The following is a 13,642-nucleotide window of genomic DNA, read 5'->3' as shown; positions in this document are numbered from 1 at the left end:
CAGGACGCGCCAACACGAGATGCGCGCGCCGATATTGGGGGTGGCAAACGTCACGTCGACAACTGAGCCACCCCGTGCGCGCACACATGTGAAGGCGCTGCCCCGGTTCTCCGGGACCAGGCCAATAGTGAGGGCCCAGTCCCGAAGGTGCGCCCCCTTGACGTCGGTGATGGGGGATCCCCAAGCCGCGCACTTAGCATTGAGGTCCCCCATCACGATGACCTGGGCTGGCAATGCCCTCCGCACCACCAGCTCCAGGCCATCCAGGAACCTCTCAAATTGCGAGAGGCTCCTGTTCGGGGAGAAGTAGACTCCGATGAGCACTACTTCTCCCCAGTTTGCCGCCACGTAACCCGCACCCCTCTCTCTGAGAGAGAGGATTTGCGGGCCCGTTGGCGGCGCCACCATTCCGACCGAGCCCTCCGTGTCCCCGACCCAATGAGGCTGGGAAGGGATGAGGTAGGGCTCGGCCACGACAGCAACGGCAATTTTCCACTCCGCCAGGGCCTGCATGAGCAGGTCCTGTGCGCGGGCGGAGTGGTTGGCGTTGGTCTGCAGGAACTCTGTATGCAGGTGTCTGGGCATTTATGACACCTGCATACGTTCCTCTTCGGGCGGTTGATGCGGCCCGGACGGCGGCTGCGCTCTAGGCGCAGGGGGAGGGCCGGTGGAGCGGGCCTTCCCCCTTATGGTGGGGGGGGTGCATTTAGCCCCCCCCATGACGTGGGCGTGCGGGCAGCCTGTCCTTTTGCACACGGCGCAGTGGACAGGCGCCTCGCACGCAGCCCTCTTGTGGCCCTCTTGGCCACATCGGAAGCAAAGGCGACCATCCTCCGCTTCCGACGGGCATAGGGCCCGGGTGTGGCCCAGCTGCATGCACTTAAAACAGCGCAGCGGCCGGGCCCTTACCGCGGTGACGGTGGCCATACTCCACCCTATGGCCACCTTTCCTATCTGAGCGACGGCTTTTGCCGCCGCTGCCGGACATCTCACTAGGGTGGACCCCCCACCCCAGAAGCTGGGCCTGATTAGGCCCACTTTGACGGCCTCGGGGTGGCAGCCTCCGATTGTAGCCAGTTTGGCTGCCACCTCCTCGCACGTTATCGTCTCGTCCAAACCCGAGACCCGAAGGTCTGCGAGCTTGGACGGACGCGCGATGTCCGCCCAGCCGCCAATGACGCGTGTCAATTCGGCGGCCAGGCGGTCGGCCGTCTCTTCTGGGGTGCTCCCCCCCACCTCCATCAGCTTGGAGCCGGTCATGCTGGTACGCACCTTGACCGTCTCCAAGCCGAGGTCCCTAAGGCAGATCGCCGCCTTGGCCTTGGCCAATACATCTGTATATTTGGCCTCGGCGACCTGACCTTCCGCTGTCGTGATCGTGGCCCCCGGTTTGAGGGTGACGGTGATAGCCGCCGTTTTGGGGGCCACGATCTTTACCGCTTTAGGGGGGGGGGCAACCCGCTGCGTTCTTACAGGCTGAGCCTGTGCAGCGGGTGGGGCCCTAGCCGGAGCCTTCTTCTTTTTGGCGGCCTTTCGGCCGACCACTTTGGCCCATGGTGTTTCCTCGCCCCCGGGTGTTTGGGGGGCGGGTTTGGTGGCTCCGGCTTTGGCCTTTGTGGCCGTCTCTGCGCTCCCTCCTCCGCCAGCAGGTGGAGGGGGGGGAGGGGCGGCCGGTCCAGTCTTGCTGATTTTCCGCTTCGGTTTCGGTGCTGGACCGGCTTTGGCCACAGGGGCCTGGGCCGGTCGAACCTCCACGGTTTTGGTGGCACTAGCCACTAAATTGGGCCGGGCCACAGGGCGCGGCGGCGGCGGGTGGTGCCTGTCCGCCTGGAGAGGCGGTCTGACCACCGGCTCAGGGGGGAGACGCGTTTCTAGGTCTCCTAGGCGGGCATTGACCATCCCGCCTACGGACTCTAGAAGGTCGCGCCTCATTTCCTCAAGGGCGCCCCTGAGCACGGTTTCCACGCTCTCCTCCCGGGCCGGAGGAGTCTCCCTCGGAGTCGCGGCCGCTTTCCTCTGCGACTCCGAGTATGCCTCCTTGAACGCTTTTAACTCCGCGCGGATGAGTTCGACTTCTCTCGCCAGTCTGGCGTTCTCCGCGCGGAGTCTGCGTTGTTCCTCTTGGGGGGTGATTGAGCGGAGCTCCTCCACCGCCTCAATCACCCCCTTTGTGGCCCGGTTTATCTGGCCCAGGACCGTGCCCTTAATGTGGCCGCTCTTTTTAACCTCCCCCTGAATGGCGGCCACATTCAGGAGGGCTTTTGCAGCCAGGGCCTCGATAGTAGCGGCCTCCGGCTGGGAGCACCTTGGCTCCGAAGAGTCTCTGGGCAGGAGGCAAGGAGGCCGGTAGGGGGGGGGGTTCGAGCCGCTTGCTCCACTCTCCCCCTCCTCCGCCATGTGCGCTCTCGCCTCCTGCAGATAGGCGGCATGAGCCCCTGGGCGTCTAGGGCGGCCTCTTGCCGCCGTGGACACCTTGGTGGCGACCGGGGCCGCCGCTCCGTCATCTTTTAGCGCCCTCTTCTTTGGCATCTTTGCCGCAAATTTGAGGGCGAGTCTCGGGGCTGTGGGGGCGGTCTTACTCGTCTCCGCCAGGTCTTTTGTGCCCTCAACTGTGCTGTCCGAGTCTGAGGATAGCCCAGACAGTCCCGACATTCCGGACACTTCGGATACAGACACTAGCTCAGCGTCGCTAGTGTCGTCCTCCTCCGTCGGGTTTTTACCAGTCTTTGGCCCTCTCTCTCTCGACGCTTCCCGTCTTTCCTTTTCCAACAAATCCAAATCGCTCGCAAACGTTGTCAATATTCTTGCAGTGGTCGTGTGGCATCCTTTGGCCCCCCCAGAATACGTGGGCCGGCCAGAGGTCAGAGTGACCTCTGGGAGGGATTCTCCGCTGGCGTAGCCAGCGGTACCCTCCTGGGGTAATACATTTTTGGAGTCTGCCATGGTCATTGTTTGTCCGGCGTTGTCGGACACCGGAAGCCGCCTTTGTTGAGCAGGGTGAGGTCCCCCAGTCATGACGCGCGGCCTTGGAGGCCGCCATACTCCGACCGAAGTCCGCTGCCTTTTAACGTGAACCTAACCTAACCTAACCTAACCTAACCTAACCTAACCTAACCTAACCTAACCTAACCTTTTTTTTTTTTTTTTTTTTTTTTTTTTTTACGTTGGGAAAATGCATTTCCGCATCCCTCCCGTTTCCGGGAGGGTATGTGGGACTCGCCGGCCAAGAAGAAGTGGCCGGAATACCCACTAAAAACCCAACGATGTTCCGCCACGCGCCTGGTGACCGGGTCACGGGAACACTTGCGCAATCTTCCGCGACCCGGTCAGCGCCGTCCGACAAAGCGGACCCTCCTTTGTGGGGACCTGGGGTCCCCGAACTTCATGTAAGGCGCACCGGGAACATTACAGTGCGCCTTCCACCTCGAGATCAATTTTTTGACGCTCGGCGGGCGATGGCTATCTCAGGTCCACCGCCCGGAGCCCTGCCACTATGGGGGCATGCGGCGGTCTTGGGCACGCTGCCTGCGCCCGGCCCTGCGGCGGCGGAGAGGATTGCCGACTGCGTCGTCCTCCCGCCGCCGCTCAGCCGCCTCCTTTTGCGTCATCACCTCCTCGCAAAAGGAGGCGACGGCTTGCCACGAACTCTCGCTGCTCGCCATGGCATTAGCGACGGCGGGCAGCGAGAGGTCAGTCCCTATTGCCGCCACGAGTGCAGCCCGCTGGGTCGACCAATGAGTGCATGACTCCAGCGTATGTTGCGCTGTGTCTTCCACGTGGCCGCACTCGTGACACTCCTCGGTGGGCTCTCGTCTCGCCACCCTGCACAGATACCTGCCGAAGCAACCGTGCCCCGACAGGATCTGCACCAGGTGGAAAGAGAGAGCTCCGTGCTTCCGGCCCGTCCATAACTCGAGGACGGGCCGGACCGCCTCAATTGTGCGGTGGCCGGCAGACGGCGTTAACAGCCGCTCCTGCCACTGAACGACAAGTTCGGCCTCTGCCGCCTGCCGCCACGTACGTTCCTGCACCGGGGGAGGGGGTTCTCCCCGGAGACGGGCATCCGCTCGCCGCCAGTAAACACCGGCGAGCACTTCGGCGTCCAAATCCCAGGGCGGCGTCCCCGCCAACACACAGGCCGCCTCACACGATATGGTGCGATATCCTCGGATCACTCTGACCGCCATGATTCTCTGGGGCCCACGTAAAAGGGCCCTAGTACGGGCGGTCAGAGCGTCCGACCAAATAGGCGCTCCGTAGAGCGCCATGGATCGCACCACGCCTGTGTAAAGGCGGCGACACCGCGAGCTCGGTCCGCCCAAGTTCGGCAGGAGCCTACTGAGGGCTCTAGCCGCTCCCACGAGCTTTGGGACGAGACGCCGAAAGTGCTCCTCGAAGTTCCATCGGCTGTCGAGAACAAGACCTAAGTATTTCATTGTGCTCCCGACGCCGATGGAAACTCCGCCAACCACGACTCCGGACTGGGCTGGAGGCGCTCTTCGAGGCCCATGAAAGTATAGGGCCTCAGATTTGTGTAAGGCTACCTCCAATCCCAGTCCTCGGATTCTGGCCACTATTTGGGCCACGCCGGCTGTTGCTCTGCTTCGAGCCTCCCTGTCCGTGCTGCCACAGGCCGTCACGAGGGTGTCGTCGGCGTAGCATACGACGTTAACACCCCTCGGGACGGCCCCGCGCAGGACCCAGTCGTACCCGATGTTCCACAGGAGGGGCCCAAGAACCGACCCCTGTGGAACACCGCACGACATCTCTCTCTCTGACCAGCCACCGCTGGTAGGGTACCCGACCGATCGTTCGGAGAGGTAGGCCGCCACGATCCTCCGAAGGTACCGGGGGACCGTGTGGTACCTCAGCGCCTCCTTGATGCAGCTCCAGGGCAAGGTGTTGAAGGCGTTCGAGATGTCAATAGATATCGCCACCAACACCTCCCCCCGGGATACCGCAGTGTCCGCAAGGGCCTTCACCCGCGCTATTGCGTCGATGGTGGATTTGCCCCTGCGGAAACCATACTGATTGGCGCTGAGGTGCGGCCCCACCGTCTCCAAGTGGTGGACGAGGCGAGCAGCGATCACACGCTCAAAAAGTTTACTCACCTCGTCCAGCAACACGATCGGTCGGTACGCCGACGGCTCGTTTGCCGGGCGTCCATCCTTCCTGAGCAGGACCAGCTTTCCCTTCTTCCATTCTCCCGGAAACTGACCCTGCTCGAGACAGGCGCAGAACAAAGCCCGAACCCATTGTTCGAGCGGCCCTAGTGCCAGCGCCCAGGCGCGACCGGGGATGCCATCAGGGCCTGGGGCGGTATTTTTCGCGCGCATGCGCATCACCGCCGCCCCGAGCTCGGCCTCCGTGACCGGTGGCGCGCCTAGGCTCTCTTCTCCCTCTACAGTTGGAGGCGCCATGCAGGGCGCCTCGTGTTCGGCTCTTTGCGGAAACAGCGCCGCGACCACCGACTCCACGACGAGAGGCTGAAGACTCCGGGTAATGGGAGGACCCCTGGACCGAAGCTTATTCCGAACCATCTTATAGGGCCTCCCGAACGGATCTCTATCTAGAGTCCCCAGCATCTCGTCGTTGGCCCTGTCTTTGGCCACACCGATGGCCGTCCGCAGAGCCTTTACCGCCTCCCTGTAGAGGGAGTAGAGTCGCTCTTCTTCGGCCAGGTTGTGCCTTCTTCGACGACGGCAGCGGGTGTATTGGCGCCGCGCCGCCACACATGAGCGGCGCAGTGAGGCGACCTCCGCACACCACCAATACGCCGCTTGCCTCGAGGGGGCGGAACGCACTCTCGGCATGGCGCCGTCGCAAATGCGCGTCATGGCAGCACCGAGGCGCTCCGCCTCCTGTACGGCGTCGGTGACGTTGTCCTCACGCGGTGCGGAGAACCACGCCTCAACAAGGGCAACCTCAACAAGGAAGTCGCGGTCCATGCGTGGGAGCGACCAGCGGGGACCATCCCCCCGCAAGGGTCGGCTTGGGCCCGTGGGGTTGGCCGGAGTCGTGGAGACAACGAACCTTATGTAAAGATGGTCCGACAGTGTCTCCACGTTCTCCAGCACCTCCCAGCCCCGAATACGTCGTGCCAGAGCGGCACCGGCAAAAGTGACGTCTACTATTGAGCCGCCCTGGCGCCGAACGCACGTATTAACCGACCCCTGGTTCAGGACCGTGAGTCCGGTCGCCGTCGCCCACTCCTCCAGCTCTTGTCCGCGCGGATCCGTCGCCGGGCACCCCCAAGCCGTTGACTTGGCGTTGAGGTCTCCGGCGACGAGCACGCGGGCGGAGTGACTTCTGCCTATGAGAACGCCGACTTCTTCTATAAACTCTTCAAAGTCGGCGAGGCTCCGGTTCGGCGAGAAGTACACCCCGACCACCATGATGTCGCCGACAAGAGCGGAGACGTATCCCCGGCCTCGGACAACGTTGGCGAAGGCCGGAGATCCCACCATGGACCGGGACGTCAAAGCCACGACACCATCTATGTCCCCCACCCAATCATCCCCTGACGGGACGCGGTAGGGCTCGGCTACCACTGCGATGTGGATCCCCCACTCCGCCATACTCTGGAACAATAAGTCTTGAGCTCTGGCGGAGTGGTTGATATTAGCCTGGAGGAGATTCAGGTCCATTCTTAACCCTCGACCATTGGAACCCCCTCAGCCACTGGCGCTACCGCCTGGGGCGAGGAAGAAGACTGTCCGGCCACCTGGCTCGAACTGCCTGTTCCTCCCTTCTTTTTCCCCTTGGGTGGGGAGACGCAGGCTCTGCTGCCCGCGCGGTGGCCTGCCGGCCTGCCAGCGGCAGTGCAAACCGCGCAGCACAGTGCCGCGGAGCACTCGCGGGCCTTGTGGCCCGGTTGACCGCAACGGTAACACAAAGCGCTGCGATCAACCTCTACGCTGCATTGGCCCACCGTGTGCCCACGTTCGTGACACTTAAAGCACATAAGGGGCCGAGCGTCCAGAAGCTGAATCTGCGCGGACACCCAGCCCACGAGCAGCCTTCCGCCCTCTACAATTTTTTTCGCAGCTGCGACGGGACAGGTAACAATGATTGACCCAAGTCCGTCGCGGCCGGCGTTTATTCCTCCAGCCCGCACTTGTTCCGCTGGACATACTCCTGCCGCTGCAACAGCGGCGACCACCTCGGCACTGGTCACGGAGTCGTCCAGACCCGTAACCCGTAGGCTAGCCATTTTCATGGGCCTGGAGACCCGGACGACTTCGCTACCTAAGACCTCCCGCAGCTTTTGAGCCAGGGAGTCCGCCTTTTCACCACTGGAGGCCCCTGGGAATTCGAAAAGGCGGCCTCCATTGGCTGCCTTTCGAAGTCGGACCCCCTGGCCACCGAATTCCGCCACGTCAATTTTTTCTTTTGCCGCGGCAATCACCTTCGCATAGGTCGCGCCCTTCTCTTCCGCCCCCGGTTGCAACGTCAGGACGACTGCTGACGTCTGGGGTGCTTGGAGCTTACGGGCGCGACTCTTTGCGTCGGGCCGCTTTTTAGGCCCCACCTTAATCCACGGGAACTCAATAAGCTGCGGCGGCTGCGGCGGCTGCTGATGCCCCTGTGGAGGACTACTTTTTGTCTTCTTCTTCTTCTTCTTTTTCTTTTTTCTCTTCTCCCCCTCCGAAAGCGGGGTAGAAGAATTGCCTCCTTTTGTAGCCCGCGCTTGGGCTTGGGACGGACGAATTTGTGCGGACGCCGCAGGGCGCTGCGTGGACGAACCGGGCGCCTGCCGCGGGAGCCTGCTGGCGCCAGGTTTGGCTGGCGGCGCTGGGGGCGCCTTGCCCTGTACTCGTGGAGCTGGCACCGGTGCTGATACCGGTGCTGGCCCCGAGAGCGCCGCCGCGTAAGAGCGTCCGCTGTTTCTCTTGTCGGCTGCCAGCGGCGGCCGCAATCTTTTCTCCGGGAGGAGCCTGTCTTCAAACGAGGCCAGGCGGGCATTTAACATCCCGCCCACCTGGACCATCACCGTCCGACAGATCTCCTCTAGTTGGGAGGGCCCTGTAGGGGCGGCCTCCGCGGTCATGTCCGTGGCTGTGGGGGCGGGACCTTGTGTCCGCCCTCTCTGCATTTCCTCCCGTAGCTCTGCCAGCTCCTTGCGGAGGCTGGCCATCTCGGCTCTTAGGCGGGCGTTGTCCGCCTGCAAGTGCCGCGTCTCTTCCGTGACTGTGCGGGCCCCGAGGACTTCCACGGCTTCCTTAATAGATGCCGCGGCGTCCTTTAGGGTCCGCACGAATGTACCCTTCAGGTTGGAGGACTTGGTGGCTACCTTGGTGATGACCTCCAAGTCCTCCTTTACTTGTTCCTGCAGCTGGGCTGCCCCCCTCTCTTCCATCCTCTGCCTGGGCTCCGGGAACAACTTAGCCCGGGTCTCCCGCCGAAAGCGGGCGATATTTGCCTCCCTGGCGAGGTCTTCCTCAGCCCGCTGCCTAGCTGCTTTCGCCTGGGCCCTCTTTTCTGTACGAGGCCCTATGCAAACTGATGCCTCCGACCTTTCCTCATCAGACCAGCCTGCCATATCTACTTCACTGGGGCGCTTTTGCCCGCGACCCTCACTCCAGAACCTACCGAGATCGTCCCGGTTCAATACCTCTAGGGACCCAACACGACTAGCAGCGGACGCCATGCTCGCCGCCGCGTCCGAGTCGGACTCCGAAACCCTCCTGTCGGCCTGAGGCCCTACCGGTATCGGGGTGCGCGTAAGCACAACCCTCAACTCCTTCGTCAACTCCTTCATCACGTTCCCCTCCTCATTACTTTTGTTTTCTTTTATATCCATACTTGTTCCCACGATTATGGGACGATATACACTCCACCACCGGGTGACGCCCGTTCCGGATAATGGGGCTTCTTACTACAGAGGTCGCCAGGTATCTGTAGGTTTTAACGACTTTACTGTCGGGTTTTTATAGAGTTTTCCTTTCTCGCGCGCCGGCCGGCTAAGGCAAGCGCTCCGCTCCTAGTGGCCCCGCATACTCATAGCGCCGCTTCTACGAGGTCGTTGCGGTATTCCCCTTAACAAACAAAAAATAACCAAAAAATATAAAAGACCAAAACGAAAAAATGCAAGAAAAAACAAACAAAAAAGAAAAAAGCCCCCCCAAAGCCACTAGGTCTACGGAAATCTAGGGAGGTCGGCGTACCCTCCCTAGTTGCGGACGGATGCCCCCCCCACCCCTCCCCGACGGCAGGTTAGTGCACGCCGGGGCCGCCCTCCCCAATTTTCCGCGGGCCTGCCCGGTATGGGTGGCCCTATCCGGTGTAGCCCCGCGGAAAATCCCCCCCCACCCTACCTAAACCCCACCCCCCCTGAGGGTAATTTTTTATAGAGGTTTTCTTCCTCGCGGCCCCACGATAAGCGCAGGGCCCCCGTTTCCGCTCAGTGCGGACTTACGGGTTTGTTGGCGTTTGGTTCGCGGGGCCGAAGCCCTACCCCGGCAGAAGGCCGGGGCGTTCCCCTATCCACCACCCGGGGACGCGCCACGTCGGAGTTCACCTCTCCGCCCACTCGGACAACCGAGCAGGTCCGTGGAACCTAACCTAACCTAACCTAACCTAACCTAACCTAACCTAACCTAACCTTTTTTTTTTTTTTTTTTTTTTTTTTATACAAGGAGGAATGCTTAATGCATACTCCGTGCCTCGGGGAAGACACGCGAGTTATGTGAGATTCTCTCCCCGAATGGGAGCATACCCACTAAACCTCCTTGTTCCCTCATGGCCATACTGTGGGGCGCCACGGGATCGCGTGAGCTTGCCACCGCGACGCCCCACTGACCGCCCCGGGAGGGGCCCTCTCTGCGCCCTTAGGCGCTCCTCAAGACGACACCGTGCAATGCAGGTTCGGAATCCCCGCCTCCCCCGCTGGTGCCGCCAGGGTTTATAGAGACCCACCTCTTGGCCCCGGTCTTGATCAAGACAGGGGCCCGCGGTCCCGGTGATGGCCACCGGGATTACGCGATGGGACGCAGGATCACACGCCATCGCATAACAGCTCTGCAAGCAGAGTGCTACCGAGGTCGTGCTCCCACGTCCCGACCGACGGCCGCGACCCTAGTGGGCCGCGCCACCCACCACACTCAAGGCTCACCCTCACCTTTCGCTGCCCTGAAAAGGGCAGTTACTCAGCTCGGGTTCGCCGCCCTCTCATGTACGGACCCACAAGTGGGCCCGCACCCTAACCTACCTTAACTAACTTAACCTAGCCTACTCTAAACTAACCCTAAAAGGCGCTCGCCTTGCGGCGAGACGCCGCCCTCTCTTGTACGGACCCACAAGTGGGCCCGCACCCTAACCTAACTTACATAACTAATTAATCTAATAGACGCTCGCCTTACGGCGAGCGCCGCCCTCTTTTCTGCGGGCTCACAAGGGGCCCGCAGCCTAACCTAATGTGCGGGCTCGCATGGGGCCCGCCTAACCTAACTTAACCTAATAGACGCTCGCCTTGTGGCGAGCGCCGCCCTCTTTTCTGCGGGCCCACAAGGGACCCGCAGCCTAACCTACTTAACCTACTTAACCTAGCTTACCCTAGCTAACCTACCAGTGTTTGGTTCGCGGGGCCGAAGCCCTACCCCGGCAGAAGGCCGGGGCGTTCCCCTATCCACCACCCGGGGACGCGCCACGTCGGAGTTCACCTCTCCGCCCACTCGGACAACCGAGCAGGTCCGTGGAACCTAACCTAACCTAACCTAACCTAACCTAACCTAACCTAACCTAACCTAACCTAACCTAACCTAACCTAACCTAACCTAACCTAACCTAACCTAACCTAACCTAACCTAACCTAACCTAACCTAACCTAACCTAACCTAACCTAACCTAACCTAACCTAACCTAACCTAACCTAACCTAACCTAACCTAACCTAACCTAACCTAACCTAACCTAACCTAACCTAACCTAACCTAACCTAACCTAACCTAACCTAACCTAACCTAACCTAACCTAACCTAACCTAACCTAACCTAACCTACCACCCCGCCCGCCCGCCCACCTACTAACCTACCACCCCCGCCCGCCCGCCCACCTACTAACCTAACCTACCACCCCGCCCGCCCGCCCACCTACTAACCTACCACCCCGCCCGCCCGCCCACCTACTAACCTACCACCCCAATTCTCCGGCGGAAAAGTCTATATCGTATTCCCCAAACGCAGTTCGCCCCCTGTTGTTAACAATTGAAACTGAGACCAAAGTATATCTATATCTACCGACAGATGGTGCTAGGAAGTTAGCATTAACATTTACTGAATGTATTCCAATTATTAACTTCACACACTCACACACAGACACGATCTCTTAACACGCGTCACCATTTACACACAGACCAGTTCAGAGTGAGAGTAAATCATATAATTATTATTATTTATTTATTAATATTAAGTTTGTATATATGACTCAGCGAGGAAAATGTCACCGTTGACGTTACTTACTTTCCGACAGATGGTAGCAGCTGCGTTAAGCTCATTACAACGAGTATTATACATTAAGGTAAATGCGTGATTACATTGCAACTTAATAGATAGATAGATAGATGGCGTTAGAAATTTATTTCAACAACAAATGATAATATACTATTTTAGTGATGCAACGGAAGTGTCTTAGCGGAACAAAAAAAAAAAAAAAAAAAAAAAAAAAAAAAAAAAAAAAAAAAATTGTGATGGAGAATCAGTAAACTGGTGAATATGTTGGATGCGTTTTGTCAGAAATGAACCATATAATTTTTTTTTTTTTATAAGACATCCATGAATGAAAATGAAAATTTTAAAGTTCTTAATTTAATACCACGTCGGGGTAGTCTAGTAAATTGTTTTGTAATAAATTTATGTTTGTAATTTTCTATTCTGTAATTTAAAAAAAAAAAAAAAAAAAAAAAAAAAAAAAAAAAAAAAAAAAAAAAAAAAAAACCGCATAAATTATGTTTCCGGAGTGTTTTCAAACAAATGCAAAACAAATTCCGTATTTTTTTTTTTTTTTTTTTTTTTTTTTTTTTTTTTTTTTTTTTTTTTTCAATTTGAAACATCTTAAATTATGTTGAATGGACTTGGGCACCTTCAAATTTTATAATGAATCTGGCTGTTAATTTTGAAAGTGGCCCAACTCCATTTTTGATAAGAAAACGCATGTTATTTACTTAATAATTGCCACTATTTTAACAGGAACTTTAAATTTAACATCCTTAGATACGCTTAAGCAGTATGACTCCTTAGTATCTTATACGTATATTTTTAAATTCATTGAAACGCAAAACTTTCAATATCTCGATTTGAAGATAAATGGAGTTAGGCCACTTTCAAAATAAGCGGCTAATATATATATCGTATAAGTATTTCTAGTCTTCATTGCCTCTTTCTTTTTTATATCAGGTAGTGAAATAAAACACAAAAGTATTGTCCAACTGTTTATTATCATCGCTTGTAGTTCCGAGCACTGCACAACTCACAAATGCAACCGAAGGAATGCTGGCGGTCGCTTTCGCCGCCTGACGCTATGTGCGACCAACGCGACCAATGCGACCAGTGTCACAAGTGCGACCGAGTGGAGAGTGCAGTACTCCACACACCGACATTATGAAATTAGTAACATTTAAAGTGTTGTGGCCACACGTCACCTGACCAGCTGAGGAACGTCCCGCCCTCGCCGACATGCGATAACACATACTGTTTTAAATAAAGGATTTTCAATTACTATGCTCATAATAAATATGTTGCGTTATTACAAGTTAAAAAGTAAACTTTAATTGAGACTACAAAGAATTTAGGTCATTTTTAATTGCGTATTGGATTTATCCGACACGTCCAATTGAAGGATGAAACTTGTATTTTTAAGATCATTAAATGAAAAAATCGCTTGCACACTTGTGTGACGACATTCGCCGCGCACAAGCGATACCTTACAGCCTCACTGAGAACTTTACGATTTTTTTCTTTTTCGAAAGATAACAAATTGAACAATTTACACCTGAGCACGGTTTGTGATGCTCCCTCCCTCCGCTCCCTTCTTCTCACCTCCCCCCCCTCCATTCTTCGCAAAGAAAATTATTTGAATCTCACTTACTACAATAGAGAAGTACACTACGTCTTCTAGAATTATCTACAACTGTACACTGCAGCGTCTCGCTGTCTTAAGTTAATTATCTGTAGCTTTATTATTTTATGAGGTTCTCAAATAACACATCGAAGCTCCCGCCGACATCTAGCCCCCCCCGTCCTCCCCCGACCTCCCCCATCCAGTGCGCATGCGCTCAACATCATATCTCATCATAAACATGACAACAAAATAAAACAAACCTTATATTATATTATTTCGCATTGTGATTGTAGCGATAAAAATTTACAAATAAATGTACTATACAAATACAGGACACGATCTCAGAGAGCGCGGCCGGCCCCCGCCCCCGCCCCCGCCCCACTTCACGCCCCCGCCCCACTTCACGCCCCCGCCCCCGCCCCGCCCGCAGGGAAAGTCACACGTCCCTGTACCTCTGCTTACATGAAATAACTTATCTGTAGTAATTACAATTGCTATAAGTTCACATGATAACATTTTAATTCATAGTATATACACAATTAGAAGTTAGCCGGGGGCGAGAGCGAGAGTGGGGCGGGGGGGGGGGG

At 56.9% G+C, this 13,642-nt stretch overlaps 1 protein-coding gene across 1 annotated transcript; it reads right to left on the bottom strand.

Annotated features, from left to right (window-relative positions):
* Positions 1 to 585: 585 nt before the first annotated feature.
* LOC123722370 (formin-like protein 7) lies at positions 586 to 2,943 on the bottom strand. Its single transcript, XM_045683922.1, has one exon. The coding sequence runs from the start codon at positions 2,941 to 2,943 to the stop codon at positions 586 to 588; it is 2,358 nt and encodes a 785-aa protein (XP_045539878.1).
* Positions 2,944 to 13,642: the final 10,699 nt, after the last annotated feature.

Source organism: Papilio machaon, chromosome 24 (assembly GCF_912999745.1).
Source record: "Papilio machaon chromosome 24, ilPapMach1.1, whole genome shotgun sequence".
Taxonomy (NCBI): domain Eukaryota; kingdom Metazoa; phylum Arthropoda; class Insecta; order Lepidoptera; family Papilionidae; genus Papilio; species Papilio machaon.
Note: the sequence above shows the minus strand (reverse complement) of the source record. Positions and strands in the feature narration are given on the sequence as shown.